We start from the raw sequence: 19,325 nt of genomic DNA, 5'->3' as shown, positions 1-19,325 counted from the left end.
CCCTTTTTAGCTCTTCCTGATGCACCGGGAACTCCAGAACCTACCAATGTAACAGGAGATAGCATCACACTCACATGGGCAAGACCAAAATCAGATGGTGGAAGTGAGATAAATGAATATATTCTAGAAAGGAGAGAAAAGAAGAGCATGCGCTGGGTTAAAGTATCCAGTAAGAGGCCTATTGCTGAGACAAGATACAGAGTAACTGGTCTTATTGAAGGCAATGAGTATGAATTCCGTGTCATGGCTGAAAATGCTGCAGGAGTTGGACCGCCAAGTAACGTATCAAAGCTGATTAAATGTAGAGAACCAGTCAGCCCACCAAGTGCTCCTAATGTTGTAAAGGTGACCGATACATCAAAGACCAGCGTAAGCTTAGAGTGGACCAAACCAGTTTTTGATGGAGGCACGGAAATAATTGGGTACATCATTGAGATGTGCAAAACTGACTTAGGAGCATGGCAGAAAGTCAATGCAGAGACTGTACTTGCTACTAAATATACTGTCGTTGACTTGGAGGCAGGAGAACACTATAAATTCAGAGTTAGTGCTGTCAATAGTGCCGGCAAAGGAGAAAGCTGTGAAGTTCCTGCTACAATCCAAACGGTGGACAGGCTTTCTGCACCTGAAATTGACATTGATGCAAACTTCAAGCAAACTCACATTGTCAGAGCAGGTGCAAGCATTCGTCTTTTCATTGCCTTCTCCGGACGACCTGTTCCTACTGCTGTGTGGTCCAAAGCAGATGCAAATCTTAGCTTGCGTGCTGACATTCAAACAACTGATTCATTCAGCACGTTGACTGTGGAGGAATGCAACAGAAATGACGCTGGCAAGTATGTCTTTACCGTAGAAAACAACAGTGGAAGCAAATCTATTGCATTTACTGTCAAGGTTTTGGACACTCCTGGTCCACCAGGTCCCATCACATTTAAAGATGTGACCCGAGGATCTATTACTTTAATGTGGGATGCTCCTGTTTTGGATGGAGGTTCACGTATCCATCACTACATTGTGGAAAAAAGGGAAGCAAGCCGTCGTAGCTGGCAAGTTGTGAGTTCAAAATGCACTCGACAAATCTTTAAGGTCACTGACCTTGCAGAAGGTATGCCATACTACTACCGAGTGTCAGCAGAAAATGAATATGGTGTAGGTGAACCCTGTGAATTAACAGAACCAGTCACAGCCACCGAAGAACCTGCTCCACCTAAGAGGCTAGATATTGTTGATACTACCAAATCTTCTGTAGTATTAGCTTGGCTTAAACCTGACCATGATGGTGGTAGCCGTGTAACTGGATACCTTCTTGAGATGAAACAGAAAGGATCGGACTACTGGATTGAAGCTGGTCAAACGAAACAGCTTACTTTCACTGTTGAAGGCCTTATGGAGAACAATGAATATGAGTTCCGGGTCAAGGCAAAGAATGATGCTGGCTACAGTGAGCCCAGAGAAGCTTTCTCTTCTGTTATCATTAAGGAGCCACAGATTGAACCAACAGCAGATCTCAGTGAAATAAGCAGACAGCTTATAACTTGCAAGGCTGGAAGCACCTTTACTATTGATATACCGATTAGTGGACGCCCGGCTCCAAAAGTGACTTGGAAACTTGAGGAGATGAGGCTGAAGGAAACAGAGAGAGTGACCATCAAGACAACAAAAGACCGAACCACATTGACTGTTAAGGATAGTATGAGAGGTGACTCTGGCAAATACTATCTGACACTTGAAAACACTGCTGGTATAAAAACATTTACTGTCACAGTGGTAGTCATAGGAAGACCAGGCCCAGTCACTGGCCCCATTGAAATATCATCTGTCTCTGCTGAATCCTGTGTGTTGACCTGGAACGAACCTGAAGATAACGGTGGCAGTGACATCACAAACTATATTGTAGAGAAACGTGAATCTGGCACAACAGCATGGCAGCTGGTAAATTCCAGTGTCAAACGTACACAGATCAAAGTCACTCATCTCACGAAATACCAAGAGTACAGTTTCCGAGTAAGCTCAGAAAACAGATTTGGTGTCAGTAAACCCCTTGAATCAAAAACAGTCGTTGCGGAGCATCCATTCGGTACGTGAAACACATTTTACAAGGTTCTTTCTTTTTCCTTCTGACCGACACAAATATTTCTATTAGCTAACATTTTCCTTCCCTCCTGTTTGCACACAGTCCCACCAAGCCCACCCTCAAGGCCAGAAGTCTATTCAGTGTCTGCAACTGCCATGGCCATTCGCTGGGAGGAACCATATCATGACGGTGGCAGCAAAGTCATTGGATATTGGGTCGAGAAGAAGGAGCGCAACACCATCCTTTGGGTGAAGGAAAACAAAGTGCCATGCTGTGAATGCGACTACAAAGTCACAGGATTGGTGGAAGGCCTAGAATATCAATTCAGAACCTATGCCCTAAATGCTGCAGGAGTCAGCAAAGCTAGTGAAGCTTCCAGACCTGTAGTGGCTCAAAATCCAGTTGGTAAGTATTACTTTTAGAGTTGTTTTATTATTTAACATAAAATAGAGCTACATTCCTCATTTTGTATTTTCTTTCTCCAGATCCACCAGGAAGACCAGAGGTAACAGATGTCACCAGATCTACAGTGTCACTGAGCTGGTCAGCACCACTTTATGATGGTGGAAGCAAAATTATCGGTTATATTATAGAACGCAAACCATATAATGAATCTGGTGATGGACGCTGGCTGAAATGCAATTACACCATTGTCTCAGAAAACTTTTTTACTGTGACAGCTCTTAGTGAAGGTGAAGCGTATGAATTCCGTGTCCTAGCAAAGAATGCTGCTGGTGTGATGAGCAAAGGATCTGAATCAACTGGTGCTGTCATTTGCAAAGATGAATACTGTAAGAAATATTCATTTGAAACATTTAAAAACATGATCTGTTTTCCGTTTTTTACTCCTGCCATGTAATTTATTTTTAATCATCTCTTTTCCCTTATGACAGCACCACCAAAGGCTGAACTTGATGCCAGACTGCAGGGAGAAATTGTGACCATTAGGGCTGGATCTGATCTTGTTCTTGATGCAGCCATTGGTGGAAAACCAGAACCAAAAGTCTTCTGGTCCAAAGGTGACAAAGAATTAGATCTATGTGAGAAGATCTCTCTGCAGTACACCAGCAAACGAGCCATTGCAATTATCAAGTTCTGTGACAGAAGTGATAGTGGAAAATACACCTTAACAGTTAAAAATGCCAGTGGGACAAAACAAATTTCTGTTCTTGTGAAAGTCCTTGGTATGTATTCCATGATTAAATAATTACATTTAATATACTAAAAAGCTCATTCTTTTAAACAAGAGTTAGAAGCTTTTCCTTAGCTGCTAATAACAGTACTTATTTCATCTCTACCCAGATTCACCAGGTCCATGTGCAGGCAAAATCACAGTTAGCAGAGTAACAGAAGAGAAATGCACACTGGCATGGAATATTCCTGAGGAAGATGGAGGGGCACCTGTCACCCATTACATTGTAGAAAGGCGTGAAACCAGCAGACTTCACTGGGTTATTGTTGAGGCTGAGTGCCAGACATTATCATGTGTGGTAACAAAACTTATTAAGAATAATGAGTACATCTTCCGTGTGAGAGCAGTCAACAAATATGGGCCAGGCGTTCCACTTGAAACAGAACCTGTCATTGCCAGAAATGCTTTCAGTGAGTGTTACTACCTTTAGTTGCATGTCAGAATGTTTGAAATATTTGTCAGAGATAAACAATTTGATTTTTTTTTCAACTTTTAAAAAACAACAGCCATCCCATCACAGCCTGGTGCTCCTGAAGAAGTGAGCGTTGGCAAGGAACATATCATTATTCAGTGGATGAAACCAGAATCAGATGGTGGCAGTGAGATTAGGGACTATCTTGTAGACAAACGTGAAAAGAGAAGTCTACGCTGGACACGAGTGAACAGAGATTATACCATTTATGATACCAGACTGAAAGTCACTGGTCTTATGGAAGGCAGCCAGTACCAGTTCCGTGTCACTGCAGTGAATGCTGCTGGGAACAGTGAGCCTAGTGAAGCTTCGCAATACATGTTATGCAAAGAACCATCATGTAAGTTGCCAAATTTAAAATATACTTTAATATTTATTTATAATAATGTAGCATAAACCCAAGCTGACACTTCAACTAAGATAACTCAAAGAATACGTAAGTTAACTGAACTGGCTTTTATTGTAGAAAAATTAAAATAAAAGCATTATAGTTAATTTCAGGTGCATTTGCTGGAATTGGCTGTTTACAAATTTTAATTACTTTTTTCAACTGTATAATGTTCCCTGCACCAATGTGAAATGCATTTGCTTCTGTTTCAAAGATACTCCTGCGCCTCCGTCAGCTCCAAGAGTTGTGGATACTACTAAGCATAGCATAAGTTTAGCATGGTCAAAGCCCACATACGACGGTGGTGCTGACATCTTAGGCTATGTTCTTGAAATGAAAGAAGAAGGCACTGAGCAGTGGTACCGACCACATACAACTGCGACTCTAAGGAATGCTGAGTTCACTGTGACTGGTCTTAAAACATCCCAGAAATACCAATTCAGAGTTGCTGCTACAAACGTGAATGGTATGAGTGAATTCAGTGAATCATCAGCAGAAATAGAACCCGTGGAAAGAATAGGTAATTTAAAAACTCAACACATATTTTAAAGAAAGAATTATATTTTCCTTTAAAACAATTAAAAGGTTAATTCATTTAATGTTTCTTACTCCGTTCATCAGAAATACCTGAGCTTGAGCTTGCTGATGATCTGAAGAAGACAGTTACAGTCAGAGCTGGTGGTTCCTTGCGCTTAATGGTCTCTGTGTCTGGCAGACCTACTCCAGTAATTACATGGAGCAAACAGGATGTTGATCTTGTAAGTCGAGCTATTATTGATACTACAGACAGCTACACTCTGCTTCTTGTGGACAAAGTTAATCGGTACGATGCTGGAAAATACGTCATTGAGGCTGAAAATCAATCGGGAAAAAAATCAGCAACTATTTCTGTAAAAGTGTATGGTAAGTACTGCTACAATTGTATATGGGTACTGCATCACTCATAGTGCATGATACTCAAGAATTAGAAATAAAGTTATATAACTTTAGAAATAATAGTTTCTAATGTTTAGAAACTGTAACTTAGAAATAAAGTTAAATAACTTTTTATTTCTTAAATAACATGACAATGTTTGCAATGCTTGGGATGGAAGAAAAACAAACTAAAACAGAGCAAAGTATAAAATTTCTAAAGCTATCCTAGTCTATGAAAGTCAAACACAATGGTGGGGGGTTTTTTTATGCAGAATGTAGTCACTGACCAAGAGAAGAAATATGAGCAAAAGAAAAAATAATCATTTCTGGTTTTTTTTTTTTTTTTTTTTTTTTTTTTTTTTTTTTTTTTTTTAGATACACCTGGTCCACCAGCTGCTGTGAGAATTAAGGAAGTATCAAAAGATTCTGTGATACTTACTTGGGATATTCCAACCATTGATGGTGGAGCCCCAGTCAACAATTACATAATTGAGAAACGTGAAGCTTCCATGAGAGCTTACAAGACTGTCACCACTAAATGCAGCAAGACATTTTATAGAGTTACTGGGCTTCTAGAAGGAGCTCTATATTACTTCAGAGTACTGCCAGAAAATATTTATGGCATTGGTGAAGCTTGTGAAACATCTGATGCAGTACTAGTATCTGATGTTCCCATGGTACCCCAGAAACTTGAAGTGGTGGACACCACTAAATCAACTGTTACTCTTGCATGGGAGAAGCCACCACATGATGGTGGCAGCAGATTGACTGGCTATGTTATTGAGGCCAGCAAAGCTGGAACAGAAAGGTGGTTGAAAGTAGTGACACTGAAGTCTACTGTCTATGAACACACAATTATCTCTCTCAATGAAGGTGAACAGTACTTGTTCAGAGTCAGAGCACAGAATCAGAAGGGTGTATCAGAACCACGAGAGATTGTCACAGCAGTGACAGTACAAGACCGAAAAGGTAGGTATCTTTCTTTGTTAAAAAAAAAGGGGGGGGGGGGGGAGGATTACAACAAATGAATGTGATATTTATAAAACAGATATTTAAAATACCAGTGCTTTTCTTTTCATAGTATTACCAACAATCGACCTTGCTGGAATACCTCAGAAGACAATTCATATACCTGCTGGCAGGCCGATTGAGTTAGCTATTCCAATTGAGGGGCGACCACCTCCAGCCGCATCTTGGTTCTTTGCTGGTTCTAAACTAAAAGAATCAGAACGCATCAAAATGGAGACTGTTGCCAAAATGGCTAAATTAACTGTGCGTGAGACCACCATACATGACACTGGGGAGTATACACTTGAACTGAAGAACACAACTGGAACAGTTACTGATACAATAAAGGTTATAATCCTTGGTAAGTATTTATTAGGATAGTTGTTCGTGATCTTTCTCCATCATGAACTTTGTCACATCAGCACTATGATTCCTTTTCTCAGCATTAATTTGTTGGGTTTTAATTTCCTTCCTCCTAGACAAACCTGGACCACCTGTTGGACCTATCCGAATTGATGAAATTGATTCAAATTATGTAACCATCTCCTGGGAGCCACCTGAGCTGGATGGTGGGGCTGCACTTAGTGGCTATGTGGTAGAACAGCGTGATGCTCACCGTCCTGGATGGCTACCAGTTTCAGAATCAGTAACCAGGACAATGTTTAAGTTCACGAGGCTTGTTGAAGGTGCTGAATATGTCTTCCGTGTAGCTGCTACAAATCGCTTTGGAATTGGATCTTACCTGCAGTCTGAGATTATAGAATGCAGAAGCAAAATTCGTAAGTCTGAATTTTTCCTGATTCTCTAACTCTATTCTCTTTTTGCTAATTTCTGTATAAAAAACAATTTACAATATACACACATACAGATAAGCTTTTCTAGACTTTATTATCTTCTTTCACCAAATAATGTGATGCATTATGATGCATAGTAGTCTTGCTATACTTCTAGAGAAAAATGCCATCCCTAAACCTAAACATATTGCTCTGTATAGGTATTATAGATGCACTGCATAGACCCAGTCTGGAACTCTGTGAACGTGGATTTTATGCCCAGATCTACCACAAGCCTTGAAAAACTGTTCTTCTCATTACAAGAACAGGAATAATTTCACTGACCTAGTTTGTAAAGTATTTTGATAGCTGCTGATAAAAATTGTTTGATAGGGTGTTAATACTATTGTCTTTGTAATTCACAATTTGTTGCATACTACTAATGTGTAGATTCATTAGATACTTTCTTCCCTAATTCTGTGTTTTGTTTTTATAGGTATTCCCGGTCCTCCTGGCACTCCAGAAGTGTTTGATGTCTCTCGAGATGGCATGACATTAACTTGGTATCCTCCAGAAGATGATGGTAACTCTCAGATATCTGGCTATATTGTGGAACGCAAAGAAGTTAGAGCAGATAGATGGATACGTGTAAATAAAGTTCCAGTCACTATGACTCGTTACCGTTCCACTGGATTGGTTGAAGGATTAGAATATGAACACCGGGTTACAGCAATCAATGCCAGAGGTGCTGGGAAACCCAGCCGTCCTTCCAAGTCTGTTGTTGCCAGAGATCCAATTGGTAAGTAATTGCCTATATAGATGGAGCATTTTATGGCAGAAGGGAATGCTACTAATAAAAGTTACTCTTTTTAACTATTTGAAAACTTTATCTGGATATGTTGATGAATAGCAGAGGAGATTCTGACTGAAGAAAACTAAGTAAAATGCTACTGAAAATCTTTTGTTCTTAAGCTTTCCCGTACAAACACTACATTGATAGATTGTATGTTGCAAGTTAGCAGTTGTTACACCTATTAAATATTCACAAAAAGACCCTGCCATCCTATCTGATCTTCTCTTCCAGCTCCTCCAGGTAAACCTCAGAATCCAAGAGTCACTGATACTACAAGAACATCTGTTTCCCTGGCCTGGAGTCCGCCAGAAGATGAAGGTGGTTCTAAAGTTACTGGCTATTTAATTGAAATGCAGAAGGTTGATCAATTTGAATGGACCAAATGCAATACTACTCCAACCAAGATTCGTGAATACACCTTGACACATCTCCCCCAGGGTGCAGAGTACAGATTCCGCGTGTTAGCCTGCAATGCTGGTGGGCCAGGAGAACCTGCTGAAGTGCCAGGAACAGTCAAAATAACAGAAATGCTTGGTAAGACATTTGAAATCTTAATTCTTATTGAAAGTTGTCCTAAAGAAATATTTTGCCTAAAGAAGCTATGATACCATCTGTAAAATAGAGAGAGCATGACATGTTCGTTTTGTTTACAGAATATCCTGACTATGAACTTGATGAAAAATACCGAGAAGGTCTTATGGTGAGACAAGGTGGAGTTATCAGGCTTACAATACCAATTAAGGGCAAGCCCATCCCAATATGCAAATGGACAAAAGAAGGACATGACATCAGCAAGAGGGCCATGATTGCAACTTCTGACACTCACACAGAACTTGTGATCAAAGATGCAGAAAGAGAAGATTCTGGCACCTACGACTTGGCACTCGAAAACAAGTGTGGCAAAAAAGCTGCGTATATTAAAGTCAGAGTGATTGGCATTCCAAATCCACCAGAAGGACCACTTGAGTATGATGACATACAAGCTCGCTCTGTCAGAGTAAGCTGGAGACCTCCTACAGATGATGGTGGTGCAGATATTCTAGGTTATATTGTCGAGAGACGAGAAGTACCGAAGACTGCCTGGTACACTGTTGACTCTAGAGTGAAAGGGACATCATTAGTGGTGAAGGGCCTCAAAGAAAATGTGGAATATCACTTCCGTGTTTCTGCAGAAAATCACTTTGGTATTAGCAAATCTCTCAAATCTGAAGAACCTGCCATACCAAAAACACCTCTAAGTAAGTTTCCATTTAGGTTCGGTAAAATAAATACCCTGTTTAACTACTACACTATAGTTCTAAATGTGCAAATATGCTGTGTGGTTATTATTACTATTATTATTATTATTATTATCATTATCAACAGATCCTCCAGAGCCTCCAAATAACCCACCTGAAGTGCTTGATGTCACAAAGAGTTCTGTTAACTTATCCTGGTCCAGACCTAAAGATGATGGTGGGTCTCGTGTAACTGGTTACTACATTGAACGTAAAGAGACATCTACAGAGAAATGGGTCCGGCATAACAAGACTCATATCACCACTACCATGTACACAGTCACAGGACTTGTTCCAGATGCTGAATATCAATTCCGTATCATTGCTCAAAATGACATTGGTGAAAGTGAAGCAAGCCCTGCTTCTGAACCAGTTGTATGCAAGGATCCATTTGGTAAGAAAATATTTGCATTAACAGATCTTCTGAAGAACAATTTAGTGACATTGGGAGAGAAATTTAACTTCTGTAAATATTATAATTTTCAGACAAGCCAAGCCAGCCTGGAGAAATTGAGATCACCTCTGTGTTTAAGGACAGCATTACCTTAGAATGGGAGCGACCTGAAAGCGATGGTGGCAAAGAGATCCTTGGCTACTGGGTTGAGTATCGCCAGTCTGGAGAAAGCACCTGGAAGAAATGCAATAAAGAACGTATCAAGGACAGGCAGTTTACAGTAGGAGGTTTATTAGAAGCTACAGAATATGAATTCCGTGTTTTTGCAGAAAATCAGACTGGCCTCAGCAGACCTCGAAGGACTGCTATGGCAGTGAAAACTAAGCTAACATGTAAGCACAAATATATTGTAATACTTCTTGTAATTTTAGATGTTATAAACTGTGGTGCTGCACTTAAAATGCTGTTTGCCTTACATGTTATTTTTTAACATTACTGTCGTAAAACATAATCCTGCAGGTATAAGAGCCATAAGTATAAATGAAGATTAAATACCAGTAATATAGTGATCAAGGAAAATTTCATAGTAATTATCTCCAATATTTTTACCTCTCTTTTTGTCACAGCTGGAGAAGCACCAGCCATAAGAAAAGAAATGCAGGATGTTACAACTAAACTGGGTGAAGCAGCCCAATTGACATGTCAAATTGTTGGGAGACCTCTTCCTGATATTAAATGGTATCGCTTTGGCAAAGAACTGGTGCAAAGCCGAAAATACAAAATGTCATCTGATGGACGCAATCATACGCTGACAGTATTAACAGATGAACAAGAGGATGAAGGGCTATATACTTGTATAGCTACCAATGAAGTTGGAGAAATTGAAACGAGTGGCAAGTTATTTTTGCAGGCCCCTCCTCAGTTCCACCCTGGCTTCCCACTGAAAGAGAAATACTATGCAGGTGCAGGTGGCACCCTTCGCCTTCATGTTGTGTATATCGGCAGACCAGTGCCAGCAATAACTTGGTTCCATGCCAACAAACCTTTGAGAGGATCAGAAACTGTTACTATTGAGAACACAGAGCATTACACTCACCTTGCTATTAAGAATGTCCAGCACAAGACTCATGCTGGGAAGTACAAAGTGCAACTCAGTAACATATTTGGAACAGTTGACACTGTACTTAATGTGGAAATACAAGGTAAGTGATTTTATTTTTAGTATCTTTGTGGAATATTTTCTGAAATATTTACTATCGAAAGAACTAAAAATGTATTTTTTTTCTTTTTAACAGATAAACCAGATAAACCAGTAGGGCCAATTGTCATAGAGTCTATATTGAAGAACTCTGTGGTAATTAGCTGGAAACCACCAGAAGACGATGGAGGTTCTATGATAACAAATTACGTTATAGAGAAACGTGAAGCCAAGGAAGGAACAGAATGGCAACTTGTATCTTCAAGCATTTCAGGCACAACCTGTAGAATTGTTAACCTAACTGAAAATGCAGGCTATTACTTCCGTGTTTCTGCTCAGAATACATATGGCATTAGTGAAGCACTAGAGGTTTCATCAATTGTTGTTATGAAGCCTCCATTTGGTAAGCAGACACCAGACTATTCATTTCTCTATACTCGCATAATTACTAAGGCAAGTATGTTTGAAATTTTGAATCTTTTTATTCTTTACAGAGAAACCAGGAAAACCTGGTCAGCCGGTAGCAAGCGCTGTAACAAAGGACTCTTGTGTTGTCTCATGGAAACCACCTGCCAGTGATGGAGGTGCAAAGATTAGAACCTATTATCTTGAGAAGTGTGAGAAAAAACAAAACAAGTGGATTTCAGTAACAACAGATGAAATTCGTGAAACTGTCTACTCCGTGAAAGATCTTATTGAAGGTCTTGAATATGAGTTCCGTGTAAAATGTGAAAATCTAGGTGGTGAAAGTGAATGGAGTGAAGTATCACAACCAGTCATTCCAAAATCTGATGTGCCAATTCAAGCTCCACATTTCAAAGAAGAGCTAAGAAATTTGAATGTGAAATTTCAGGCTAATGCCACATTTGTCTGCAAAGTCACTGGTCATCCTAAGCCTATTGTTAAGTGGTACAGACAAGGTAAAGAAATCATGCCGGATGGTGAAAAGTTCAAGATACAAGAATTCAAGGGTGGGTATCACCAGCTGATCATCACAAACGTAACAGATGATGATGCCACGGTATATCAAGTTAGAGCCACCAACCAGGGAGGATCCGTGTCTGGCACTGCCTCTTTGGAGGTTGAAGGTGAATAAAGGATCTTGATGCCTACAACAAATTCTTTTCAAGTTTTGAATAGTTATGCTACTGATGCTCTTCTCAGGTATTGTTTTACTGATGTTTTTATTCTTTCTCTTTCTATTCCAGTTCCTGCAAAGATTCACTTGCCCAAAAACCTGGAAGGCATGGGAGCTGTTCATGCCCTCCGAGGGGAAGTAGTGAGCATCAAGATTCCATTCAGTGGCAAGCCTCACCCAGTGATCACATGGCAGAAGGGACAAGACCTTATCGATACTAATGGACACTACCAAGTCATTGTTACACGCTCATTCACCTCTCTTGTTTTCCCAAATGGTGTTGACAGAAAGGATGCAGGTTTTTACATTGTTTGTGCTAAAAACAGATTTGGCATTGATCAAAAAACAGTTGAATTAGATGTGGCTGATGTGCCTGATCCACCAAGAGGACTGAAGGTAACTGACATTTCAAGGGATTCAGTCAACTTAACCTGGAATGAACCAGCTACTGATGGTGGAAGCAGAATCATAAACTACATTATTGAGAAACGTGCCACAACAGCAGAGAGATGGATTCGTGTTGCACAAGCTCGTGATACACGGTACACAGTCGTGAATCTATTTGGCAAGACCACCTACCAGTTCCGTGTAATTGCAGAAAACAAATTTGGACAAAGCCAGCCTTCTGAACCTACCGAACCAATTATAACAAAGGAAGATAAGACCAGAGTAATGAACTACGATGAAGAAGTTGATGAGACCAGAGAAGTCACAACAGCTAAAGCAGCTCACTATTCTACAAAGGAGCTCTATGACAAATACATGATTGCAGAAGAGCTTGGACGTGGGCAGTTTGGAATTGCGCACCGCTGTGTTGAAGCAGTTTCCAAAAAGACTTTCCTAGCCAAGTTTGTCAAAGTAAAGGGTGCTGACCAAGTTTTAGTAAAGAAAGAAATTTCCATTCTAAACATTGCTAGGCACCGAAATATCCTGTATCTTCATGAATCATTTGAAAGTCTAGAAGAATTGGTCATGATCTTTGAGTTCGTATCTGGAGTTGACATCTTTGAAAGAATCAGCACAGCTTCATTCGAACTGAATGAAAGGGAAATAGTAAGTTACATACGCCAGGTGTGTAATGCACTAGAATTTTTACATCGTCACAGCATTGGACATTTTGATATTAGACCAGACAATATTATTTACTTCACAAGAAGAAGCTCAGTAGTTAAAATCATTGAATTTGGTCAAGCCAGACAGCTGAAGCCTGGAGACAGCTTTAGACTCCAGTTCACTTCTCCTGAATATTATGGGCCTGAAGTACATCATCATGATTTGGTCAGCACAGCTACTGACATGTGGTCAGTTGGTGCTCTAGCATATATACTCCTCAGTGGTATCAATCCTTTCATTGCTGAAACAAACCAACAGGTTATTGAAAATATTCTAAATGCTGAATACAACTTTGAGGATGAAGCATTCAAAGACATAAGCATTGAGGCCATGGACTTCATTGATCGCCTACTAGTGAAGGAAAGAAAAGCTCGGATGACAGCTGCTGAAGCACTTAACCACACATGGCTGAAACAGAAGACCGAAAAGACCAGCACTAAAGTCATCAAGACATTAAGACACAGACGTTACTACCAGACTTTAGTAAAGAAGGAATGGAACACAGTAGTGTCAGCAGCCCGCATTGCCTGTGGAGGTGCAATTAGATCTCAGAAAGGGGTAACAGTGGCTAAAGTTAAAGTTGCACCAATTGACATTGGGCCCATTGCTGGGCAGATAATGCATACTGTAGTAGAAGAAGGAGGGCATGCCAAATATGTGTGTAAGATTGAAAACTATGATCAGTCCACACAAGTCACCTGGTACTTTGGTATGAGGCAATTAGAGAGCAGCGAGAAATATGAAATCAAATATGAAGAAGGTGTGGCAACCATATATGTTAAAGATGTTTCTAAATCAGATGATGGTACCTACAGATGCAAGGTAGTAAATGACTATGGTGAAGACAGCTCTTACGCTGAACTTTTTGTTAAAGGTGTGAGAGAAATTTCTGAGTACTACAGATGTAGAACTGTTAGGAAAGTGAAACGCCGAGTTGATACTATGAGACTACTAGAACGTCCACCAGAATTTACTCTGCCTTTGTATAATCGCACTGCATATGTTGGAGAAAATGTCAGGTTTGGAGTAACTATAACAGTCCACCCAGAACCTCGTTTAACATGGTTCAAATCAGGCCAGAAAATCAAACCTGGTGATGACGATAGAAAGTATACTTTTGAATCAGACAAGGGTCTTTACCAACTCATCATCAATAACGTCACTGAAGAGGATGATGCTGAATATAGTATTGTGGCACGCAATAAATATGGAGAAGACAGCTGCAAAGCTAAGCTGACAGTGATTTCACATCCACCTCCAGCAGATGCCACACTAAGGCCAATGTTTAAAAGACTGCTGGCAAATGCAGAATGTCAAGAAGGCCAAAATGTCAGTTTTGAGATCAGAGTGTCTGGTGTACCAAAACCAACACTGAAATGGGAGAAAGATGGCCAGCCTCTAACCTTTGGCCCTAACTTTGATATAATTCATGAAGGTTTAGATTACTATGCTTTACACATCAGGGATACTTTACCAGAAGACAGTGGGTATTACAGAGTCACTGCTACAAACAGTGCTGGATCTACAAGCTGTCAGGCTTATCTTAAAGTTGAACGCTTGAAATATGTCAAGCGTGAGTACAAGACAGAAGAAGAACGGGAGAAACATGTACAAAGACAAATTGACAAGACCCTAAGAATGGCAGAAATCCTTTCTGGGTCTGAAGCCATTCCATTGACACAGACTGCTCAAGAGGCTCTCAGAGAAGCTGCTATATTGTATAAACCAGCTGTTAGCACCAAGACTGTCAAAGGTGAATATGAGATAAAGAAAGAAGAAAAGAAGGAAGAAAGGAGACTTCGTATGCCATATGAAGTCCCAGAGCCTCGCAAACATGTGCGTACTACTCTTGAGGAAGATCAGAACATTAAACATTTTGTGCCTCTGTCAGATATGAAGTGGTACAAGAGACTGCGAGACCAGTATGAAATGCCAGGAAAACTTGAGAGAATTGTTCAGAAACGTCAGAAACGCATACGCCTTTCTAGGTGGGAGCAATTCTACGTGATGCCATTGCCGCGCATTACTGATCAATATAAGCCTAAGTGGCGCATACCAAAGCTAACACAAGATGATCTTGAAACTGTGAGACCAGCACGCCGGCGTACTCCATCACCAGATTATGAGTTTTACTACAGACCAAGAAGACGATCACTTGGTGACTTGTCTGATGAAGAGTTACTCCTGCCTATTGATGACTATCTAGCCATGAAGAGAACTGAAGAGGAAAGACTACGCCTTGAAGAAGAGCTTGAGTTAGGCTTTTCTGCCTCCCCTCCAAGTAGAAGCCCCCCACGCTTTGAACTGTCTGCACTTCGGTATTCTAGTGAAGGAACACAGGTCAGTTCGGAGGAGGACAGAAAAAGAGAGATGAGGTATTCAAGGTATCACATCCCAATTAAAGCTGAAACCAGTGCAAGCTATGCAGAGCTTCGTCAACGCCATGACAGGGCTGCCTACAGGCCACCAAAACAAAAGCAAAGAATAATAGATGAAAGAGAAGATGAAGAATTGCTCCGTCCAGTTGGCACTGCTCAACGACTCTCTGAATACAGGAGTGAGCTTGAATATATGGCAGAGGAGGAGAAGAGCAGACTTAGGAGAAGGAGGGAAAGAGAAATAACGGAGATCACATCAGAAGAAGAAGAGGAGATAGAAATGGTGCAACATGTCCACAGGGAATTTTCACCTCCCTCTAGATTACTAAGGAGAAGAAGATCTCTTTCTCCAACTTACATTGAGCTGATGCGCCCAGTATCTGAATTAATTCGACCTCGGTCACGGCCTCCTGAAGAAACTGAGAGAAGATCCCCAACACCAGAGAGAACTCGACCACGTTCACCTAGCCCAGTTTCCAGTGAAAGATCACTCTCTCGGTTTGAGAGGATGGCGAGATTTGATATATTTTCTAGATATGAGTCCATGAAATCTGCTTTGAAAACTCAGAAAACTATGGAAAGGAAATACGAAGTTCTGACTCAACAGCCTTTTACCCTTGACCATGCACCTCGCATCACCCTGAGAATGCGCTCACACCGGGTGCCATGTGGCCATAATACTAGGTTCATTCTAAATGTCCAGTCAAAGCCAACTGCTGAAGTGAAGTGGTACCATAATGGTATTGAAATCCAGGAGAGCAGTAAGATACATTTTACTAATACCAGTGGTGTATTAACTCTGGAGATTCTTGACTGCCATATTGATGACAGTGGAACATACCGGGCTGTGTGTACAAACTACAAAGGGGAATGTTCTGATTATGCAACATTAGATGTTACAGGAGGAGATTACACTACTTACTCTTCTCAGCGCCGAGATGAAGAAGTACCAAGATCAATTTTACCTGATTTGACAAAAACAGAGGCATACGCAGTTTCCTCATTTAAGAAAGCATCTGCTACAGAAGCAAGTTCCTCAGTAAGAGAGGTCAAATCAGAGATGTCAGCAACAAGAGAATCACTTTTATCCTATGAACATTATGCTGCTTCTGAAGAGAAAATAACTGCAGCTGAAGAAAAATCATTGGAAGAGAGGACTGTACGCAAGGCATTTAAAAGCACTTTGCCAGCAACAATCCTCACAAAACCACGGTCAATCACAGTTTCTGAAGGGGAGACTGCAAGATTTTACTGTGACGTGGATGGCGAACCAACACCAGTAATAACATGGCTCCGTGCGGGTCAACCTATTGTTTCTTCAAGGCGCTTCCAAGTAATACGAACACAGTACAAGTCTACCTTTGAAATTTCTTTAGTCCAGATGTCAGATGAAGGAAGTTACACTGTTGTGGTAGAAAATTCTGAAGGACGACAGGAAGCACACTTCACTTTGACCATTCAAAGAACAAAAATTCCTGAAAAAACAATTATGTCACCTCCAAGAATCAAATCTCCTGAGCCTCGTGTAAAGTCTCCAGAGCCAGTTAAGTCTCCTAAACGAGTGAAATCTCCTGAACCCACCAGCATTCCTCCAAAAGCAAAGTCACCACCTGGAGACAAAACAGTACCAACAGAGAAAGTAAAATTACCAACTGCTTCTCCCCCCAAGATAAAACAGCAGCTGAAAGCAGAAACTCTTGGAGATAAGGTAAAGTTATCCTGTGCAGTTGAAAGCAGTGTTTTAAGCGTCAGAGAAGTGGCTTGGTACAAAGATGGCAAAAAACTGAAAGAAGACAATCATTTCAAGTTTCATTATGCAGCTGATGGCACCTATGAACTCAAAATCCATGAGCTCACAGAATCTGACAAAGGAGAATACACCTGTGAAATTATCGGGGAAGGAGGTATTTCAAAAACTAACTTCCAGTTTACTGGCCAAGTATTTAAAAATATCCATTCCCAGGTAAGAGGTGTATCTGAAACTCATAAATCAGTTCAGAAAGAGGCTGAGGCACTTACAGTTTCTACCCAGAAGAAAGCAGCAGTGGCAACTGAAGAAAAAGCAGCAGTTCAAGAAGTCATTAAGAAGTCACTTGTTACTGAAGATGTCAAACAACTAAAGGCAGAAATTAAAGCTTCTTCAACTAAAATGACACTGTCTGAAGGGCAGAAAGCTACCTTGAAAGCCAGCATTCCTGGTGCCTCTGAAGTGAGATGGGTGCTGAATGGAATGGAGTTAAGAAATTCAGATGATTACAGATACGGTGTTTCTGGAAGTGATCACACTCTAACTATCAAAAAACCCAGTCATAAAGATGAAGGTATACTCACCTGTGAAGGTAAAACTGATGAAGGCATTATTAAATGCCAGTACGATCTAACCTTTTCTAAAGAACGCTCCAATGAACCAGCATTTATCATGCAACCTAAGTCTCAAAATGTCAATGAAGGACAAGATGTATTGCTCACCTGTGAAGTCTCTGGGGATCCTTCTCCTGAAATTGAGTGGTTTAAGAATAATCAACCTGTAAGTATTACCTAATATACTGGAAAACTGGAATTCTTGATAAAACTGATTGTAATGAAAGTTTTTTTTTTTCCCCCCCTTCTTCAGATTGCTGTTTCATCTCACATCAGAGTAACTCGCTCCAAAAACATATATTCTCTTGAGATTCGAAATGCTGCAGTGAGTGATACTGGAAAATACACAGTCAAAGCTAAAAATTATCATGGGCAGTGTTCTGCTACAGCATCCTTGACTATACTCCGTAAGTTTGTTCTCTGGGTCTTGTGTTTGGACTAATCAGGACTCTCTGCTGTGGTGTGTTTAGTAGAATGGCTAACGATAAAATCCACTGGTAATATGTTGTTGATTTATGTATTTTGACCAAGTTTACATTCTCTTGTATCTAAAGAAGAATTAAAAATAAACAGCATTAGAAATCCTCGTAACACCTATACAAAAAGCATATATAGTCCTTCACAGTGAGTGTTAACAGAAGGCTATGAAAATTCCTTCTAGGGTGAGCCTGCTATTAAGCCTTTGGTGCTGGTGATAACTCTTTCCTCAATTACTAAAATGATCTGTTCCAGTAACCAAAAAAAAAAAAAAAATAAATAAATAAATAAAAAAAAAAAAAAAAAGTAATTCTAGAGTTAAAAACTGTTGAAGTAACTTAACCGTAACTAAACTGAGTTTAGAACGTTATTGGGCGTACATCAGTTCCCAGCACCAAGGGGTTGCTATGTTTGCTTTTATATGTGTATGCTTATGTTTAAAGGAAAGCTGCAGTGATTGATGGCTTCTGCTCCCTTAGATAGCTACAGAACAAATCAGCGCGAGTTTCCAGTACCATGTTTATAAGAACCTGGAAATGTTTCACAGCTTCCACAACTATGAACTGAACACACACATATGAGATTTCTCAATGTGTAATTTTAAGTAATGGTTCTAATAGGAAATGCTTTCTCATGACTTGTTTCAAATCACAGTGGCAGTCAGATACTGAGGGAAGAGCAAGACATTTAAATGAGCTTCTTAAATATGTTTTTCCTTCAAGCTCATACATGTCATTCACTCACTAATAACAGTTCCATTTCCTACTTCTTTCATAAATTATTGTTAGTGATTTGGACATCTTGAACAAATGGTTGGAAGCAATTTTATGCTTCACTGCAGTTTTCCATTGAAAGCAAACCTTTGCCGTCTCTTCATTTCTTTACAGTTAACCATATAGAACTGCATGACTTCCTTAGTTAATGTGTTGTTATTGGTTTTTCCTTCTATGTTTGCGATGTTCCACAGCTCTAATTGAAGAACCTCCAAAAGAGGTAGTATTGAAGACAAGTGGCGATGCAAGCATGCAGGAAAGTTTTTCTTCTCAGTCCCTTCAAATGGCTTCTTCTAAACAAGAGGCTTCATTCAGCAGTTTCAGCAGTAGCAGCATGACTGAAATGAAATTTGCAAGCATGTCTGCCAAAAGCATGTCCTCCATGAAAGAATCCTTTGTAGAGATGAGCTCCAGCAGTATTATGGGGAAATCTAGTATGACTCAACTGGAGAGTGCAACTAGTAAAATGCTTAAATCAGGTCTGAGAGGTGAGCAATATAATTACTGGTAGAGTTAGTTTCTCAAATATCCTGAAGTAGTC

The 19,325-nt window shown here is 40.1% G+C and overlaps 1 protein-coding gene across 9 annotated transcripts in view; it reads left to right on the top strand.

The window, feature by feature from the left end:
• TTN (titin) overlaps positions 1-19,325 on the top strand; it is a 242,512-nt gene that overhangs the window by 221,817 nt on the left and 1,370 nt on the right. For all 9 annotated transcript variants that reach the window (XM_062578197.1, XM_062578204.1, XM_062578203.1 and 6 more), the window contains 22 exons: positions 11-2,077; positions 2,177-2,479; positions 2,560-2,865; positions 2,968-3,258; positions 3,377-3,676; positions 3,773-4,078; positions 4,341-4,646; positions 4,748-5,029; positions 5,417-6,010; positions 6,123-6,410; positions 6,529-6,828; positions 7,319-7,621; positions 7,907-8,209; positions 8,329-8,913; positions 9,041-9,346; positions 9,439-9,738; positions 9,973-10,548; positions 10,642-10,947; positions 11,039-11,632; positions 11,753-17,700; positions 17,788-17,941; positions 18,979-19,272. In XM_062578197.1, coding sequence (XP_062434181.1) covers positions 11-2,077; positions 2,177-2,479; positions 2,560-2,865; positions 2,968-3,258; positions 3,377-3,676; positions 3,773-4,078; positions 4,341-4,646; positions 4,748-5,029; positions 5,417-6,010; positions 6,123-6,410; positions 6,529-6,828; positions 7,319-7,621; positions 7,907-8,209; positions 8,329-8,913; positions 9,041-9,346; positions 9,439-9,738; positions 9,973-10,548; positions 10,642-10,947; positions 11,039-11,632; positions 11,753-17,700; positions 17,788-17,941; positions 18,979-19,272 — 15,012 coding nt within the window. The remainder of the gene's footprint in view (positions 1-10; positions 2,078-2,176; positions 2,480-2,559; positions 2,866-2,967; positions 3,259-3,376; positions 3,677-3,772; positions 4,079-4,340; positions 4,647-4,747; positions 5,030-5,416; positions 6,011-6,122; positions 6,411-6,528; positions 6,829-7,318; positions 7,622-7,906; positions 8,210-8,328; positions 8,914-9,040; positions 9,347-9,438; positions 9,739-9,972; positions 10,549-10,641; positions 10,948-11,038; positions 11,633-11,752; positions 17,701-17,787; positions 17,942-18,978; positions 19,273-19,325) is intronic.

This window comes from Rhea pennata, chromosome 6 (assembly GCF_028389875.1).
Source record: "Rhea pennata isolate bPtePen1 chromosome 6, bPtePen1.pri, whole genome shotgun sequence".
Lineage (NCBI taxonomy): Eukaryota > Metazoa > Chordata > Aves > Rheiformes > Rheidae > Rhea > Rhea pennata.
Note: the sequence above shows the minus strand (reverse complement) of the source record. Positions and strands in the feature narration are given on the sequence as shown.